The 4,553-nt window shown below is 65.6% G+C and overlaps 2 protein-coding genes across 2 annotated transcripts in view; one reads left to right on the forward strand and one right to left on the reverse strand.

The window, feature by feature from the left end:
- Nucleotides 1-3,167, forward strand: part of H696_04019 (hypothetical protein) — a gene marked incomplete at its 5' end in the record, with an annotated part of 7,285 nt that extends 4,118 nt beyond the window's left edge. The window contains 3 exons of the mRNA XM_009497889.1: nucleotides 1-2,038; nucleotides 2,169-2,283; nucleotides 2,430-3,167. Of these exons, the coding sequence (XP_009496164.1) occupies nucleotides 1-2,038; nucleotides 2,169-2,283; nucleotides 2,430-2,783 (2,507 nt within the window). The 3' untranslated portion in view covers nucleotides 2,784-3,167. The remainder of the gene's footprint in view (nucleotides 2,039-2,168; nucleotides 2,284-2,429) is intronic.
- A 105-nt stretch (nucleotides 3,168-3,272) lies between these two features.
- On the reverse strand, nucleotides 3,273-4,299 carry H696_04020 (hypothetical protein). Its single transcript, XM_009497890.1, has 3 exons — nucleotides 3,923-4,299; nucleotides 3,677-3,795; nucleotides 3,273-3,510 (listed from the first exon to the last, which is right to left on the reverse strand). The coding sequence occupies exons 1-3, from the start codon at nucleotides 4,197-4,199 to the stop codon at nucleotides 3,373-3,375; spliced, it is 534 nt and encodes a 177-aa protein (XP_009496165.1). The 5' UTR covers nucleotides 4,200-4,299; the 3' UTR covers nucleotides 3,273-3,372.
- Between the last annotated feature and the right edge of the window lie 254 nt (nucleotides 4,300-4,553).

A 4,553-nucleotide genomic window follows, 5' to 3' on the forward strand; every position in this document is an offset into this window, starting at 1 on the left:
CCCCCGCCACTGTCGCTGGTACTTCCACCACCTCGGACACCGCCTTCACGGCCACGGTCGATGCGCATCCGGCCTCGCCGCTGGCTCTGCTGCGCGACGCACCAAACATCCACGCGCTCACGCTGCGCTTCAATCGCACTGCCGGCTGGGTGAAGACCCTCATTCTCGGGGTGCCGGATGCGCAGAAGCGTGCCGAGGTGCTGGAGCGCTTCATCCTCATTGCCGAGCGGTGCTTCCGCCTGAACAACTTCCATGCCACCATGGCCATGGTGTCGGCCATCAATTCCTCCTCCATCCGGCGCTTGCGGAATACCTGGGCCCTGGTCAGCCAGCGCGCCAGGACCATTCTGTCGGATCTGCAGAAGATCGTCCACACGGAGCGCAGCTACGCCACTTACCGGCGTCTGCTGCACACCGCGCACCCTCCGCGGGTCCCCTACTTCGGGGTGTACCAGTCGGATTTGACCTTCATCGAGGACGGCAATCCGGACCTCATCCCCGGCACGGCACTTGTGAACTTCTCCAAACGCCGGCGTTTGGCCCAGGTCATCTGGGAGATCCAAACCTACCAGCAGCAGGTGGGCGGCTACGAGCAGAAGGCCGAAGCGCTGTTCGGGTCGGCCGGGCTGGGTCCCGGCCGGCCCGGGTCCCCCACCACTGGCATGGTTTTGACCGCTGGTCCTGGGGCTGGGCTCCCCCGGTCTGAGTCGCTCCACGATTCGGCGTCCCTCGGGGGCGCAGTGGCCACCGTCGGGGGCACCGCGTCGTCGGTGGCATCGCCGTCCTCCGGCTCCGGGGGAGCTGCCACCGCGTCTGCTGCTGCCGCCACTGCCGCCACTGCTGCTTCCTCGGCGACTGCTGCTACTACGGCCGGTGGTGGTGCCGCTGCCAGCACCACCGCAGCTGCGCCCTCGGTTGTTCAGGCGGAGATCCAGCTCCTGCTGGTGATTGCGCAGAATCTCGAGCCGGCGGAAGACGATGACTTCTGCTATGAGCAATCGCTGCGCCTCGAGCCGCGGGACCCGTCTGCCGGTGCTCCTCCGGCCCCGGCCCCGGCCCCGGCGATTGACCACCAGCAGCCCGCGTCCGGGCTGCCCGGGGGCCATGCAGACAGCGCGACCTCCTCCGGCAGCGGAGGCGGCGGTAGTGGCGGCGTTCCGGACGACGTGGCGCCGGGTCGGACGCGCGCAGCCTCCACCGAAACAACCACCGACACGGTGCCGGCCTCCGGCGCCACCGCCGATCCCGGGGTCGACCTGGAGGGCGACCTTCTGGCCACCTCCGGCTCGACAGACTCGGTTCAGTCTGTTACGTCCCCCTCCACGACCAAGTCCCTGGTGGGGTCGGCCAAGCACCGGCATGTGGGATCGGTCTTGTCTTCGGCCCAGCCGACACACTCGCCGGGGGGCACGTCGCCGGTGGTGTCCCGGCCGCCCTCCTCCCTGAGCACACACTCGCGCGTGGTGTCCACATGGAAGCGGGGCATCACCAACCTCTATGAGTCCATCCGCGACTCGGGGTCGCACGAGCGCCAGCGGGAGTTGTCCAGCACCACCGCCTCGGAGGCCGCCGGACATCGACTGTATGGGCTTCGCCGGCCGAGCACCGAGGCTGCCGACACCGTCCGGCCCCGGTCCCAATCCACGCGGCCCGGGCTGACCGCCAACAACTCCGGGACCCGCATGTCCTCCTCGCCCGTGGGGGGAAGCTCCCTGGCCGGGTCTGCGGGTGCATCCATCTCCGTGGGCGATCTGTCACAGCACCACTCGACCGCGGCACCAGGCAGCACGGTCAGGCTGGCCATCACCACCGACACCCCGCCATCGCGCGTGTCTTCCCGCGAGCAGACCCCCTCGCCGACGTCCTGGTCGCCGCTACACGCGCAGAATGCCGAGCAGCAGGCTGCCCAGCAACAGCAGCAGGCGGCGGCCGACGAGTACTTCCTCCACCGGGGCTACTCATCGAATGAGTCCCTCTCGCCGACGCTGTCAGTGTCTCACAACTCCTCGGTCTCAAGCCTCGGCGGGTCGCATCATCGGTACGACTCCCCCTGCCCGGCATGCGGGTTACGCCGCTTCCCCCTTCACATCTCCCCCCATCCGCCGCCCGCCATCCCCCGGCTGCCCCTTGTGATCGCCTCGCCTGACATCCCCATGACCGGCAACCAGTGCCCGAAGCCAGAGCACGAATGAGGTCCCCCTCCAGCTGTTGGCGCCAGTGGGCAACATCGAGCGTGACTTGTCGCCAGACTCGCTGGTCGCCCTGCAAGATAGCTCGGATCCGGTATGTCCTGCCGCATAAGTTCCTGGCCGCCCTAGCACGAGGCAATTCCCGCTGTCTTTGCTAACTCGCACATGTGTCTATGGCGCCCCCACTTGCTCCCTTCCTCCTCTTCCCTCCCTTGTTCCCCCCCCCCCCCCTTGGAGCAGCGTTCGAGCCGGGCCCTTCGTCGGTCCCACACCTTCAACAGCCTCTCGGTGGTCGGTCCCTCCTCCGGCCCAGGATCTGAGCTGTCCGCCTCGTCGACTGACCACGCCGGATCCGCGCCGTACACCCCCACTCGGAAGGGGAGTTTGGCGTTGCATGATGACGATCGCCACGCGTCGCCAGTGGTGTCCGGCGGGCTGGACCTCTCCGGGGATATGCTGACGCCAGACATCCTGACCGGGTCTCCGATGGCTAGCGCGGCCCAGGCATCTCGGTTGGCCCGTGCATCTGCCAGTCCCTCCGGGCGCCGGCTTCCTCCTCGAGGGTCGGTCATGCTGCATCCGGAGCAGTTTTAGTGCAGACCCGCCATATGTCCCCTCGTCCCTTGCCTCATGGCCATGCCCGAGCAAAGGCGAGGACAGACAAGGTGTAGCATCCACCACAAAGGGGACGAGGGTGTGAAGAGCATGATGAAGGGGGGGGGGAGCAAACTAGGTCAAGCCGAAGGAGAAAAAAAAACCCGACAATTAGAAACCCCACGCTCCCCGCCCCTCTTACAGGGGGGAGGGGAAATACCTCCCCGCATTCCCTTCACATCCGATCCCGCCGCGCGGCGCCATGCGCCGATTGTCCTTGATCCTCCTTCGCTCCTGCCGAACCCCACCCACGCGCCTTTGGCCGCGTCGTGGTCTCTCTCCCGAGCCGGCGTGCGATGGAATATACCCGTACCCTTGAGCTTCTATGTCTCTCTCTCGTTTGTGTGTGTGTGTGTGTGTGTGTGTGTGTGTGTGTGTGTGTGTGTGTGTGAAAGACGGGGGCTAACCAGCGTGCTGGCCTCGGGCGAATGTGATGCTTTTGAGTCTATAAATTTTGAGCAGGTTGTGAGAGGGAGAGAGACAGAGACAGGGAGGAGGAGCTCGAGAATGTGGGATCCACACAATGGAACTAGTAGTGGGCACGCTCGCAGTAGGCCGGGGGATTGAGAGGGGGGAAGTCCGCCGGCGGGGAGTCCCGCATAGTCAGAGGATGTGTGTCGACCACAACATCCTTCTGCTTCTCAGCCAGCACTTCATTCCACCGATCCTGTGCGGTGTGTGTGTGTGTGTGAGAGAGAGAGAGAGAGAGAGGGGGAGAGAGAGAGAGGGGGGGGGGGCAGGGGGCGTTGTGTGCGGAACAGAGAAAGATACATGCACACATGTGCGAAGTGTCTGGCACATCGCGCCAAGACAGGAGGATGACCCGAGCGCACCAGCTGATTCTCGCGGTGGTTGTACTTCACCATGAAACAACTCTTCACGAGATCCCACTCCTTGTCACAGTTTGTCAAACCACCATGGACGTAGTACATCTTCCACTTGTGATATGACTCTAGGGTGGTCGAGCGGATGTCCAGCAAGACGAAAGGGCGTCAGTAAGAAAGACCAGGGGACTGGGGAGGGGGGCGGCAAAATGGCCGAAGGGGGGAGGCAATCAGCCTTCGCAGGGCCACACGCACTGTTGCAATAGAAAAACATTTCGAAATAGTGCTTGCACGAGAGAGACTGCGAGGATTCACTCTCTGCCATCTTGGTGAGCTGCTGCATCAGGGTCTCGGTGTGCTGAGCCATCTCACTGGCGGATGCGGCGACCGACTGCTCGGCCACCATCGGCGCGGCAGCATCGCCAGCGGGAACCGGCTGCTCGGCGACCGGGCTGCTAGCAGTCGACTGCCCAGTGTGTGCACCGGGCACAGGAGTGTCCTCGGCGGCCGGCTTGCTCGAAAATGGCCACATGGCTGGCAGTCCGGAAGGAAAGAGGGGGAAATCCGAAGCGGCAGGGGGAGAGAGAAGGAGGCGCAAGGGACGAGGGGGGAAGGGGCGGAGCGGGGGCGGGGGCGGGGGCGGGGGGGGGGGGGGGGGGGGGGGGGGGGGGGGGGGGGGCTGGGGAACACCCTTTGGACAGGCCACGAGTAGCCCCCACATCACCATCGCCGCCATCCCACCATCCGATCGTGCCCCGATCCGGCCAAAGTGCCCCCTCCCTGCACAGAGGGAAGACGGCACATGAAAACATGCCGGCAGACGGCTCGGGGGGGAGGGAGCTCTCTGGATGAGGGGCATGGAGGCGACGGAGGGGGGGGGGGGGGG

The sequence above is a fragment of the Fonticula alba genome (assembly GCF_000388065.1).
Source record: "Fonticula alba strain ATCC 38817 unplaced genomic scaffold supercont2.6, whole genome shotgun sequence".
NCBI classification, from domain to species: Eukaryota; order Rotosphaerida; family Fonticulaceae; genus Fonticula; species Fonticula alba.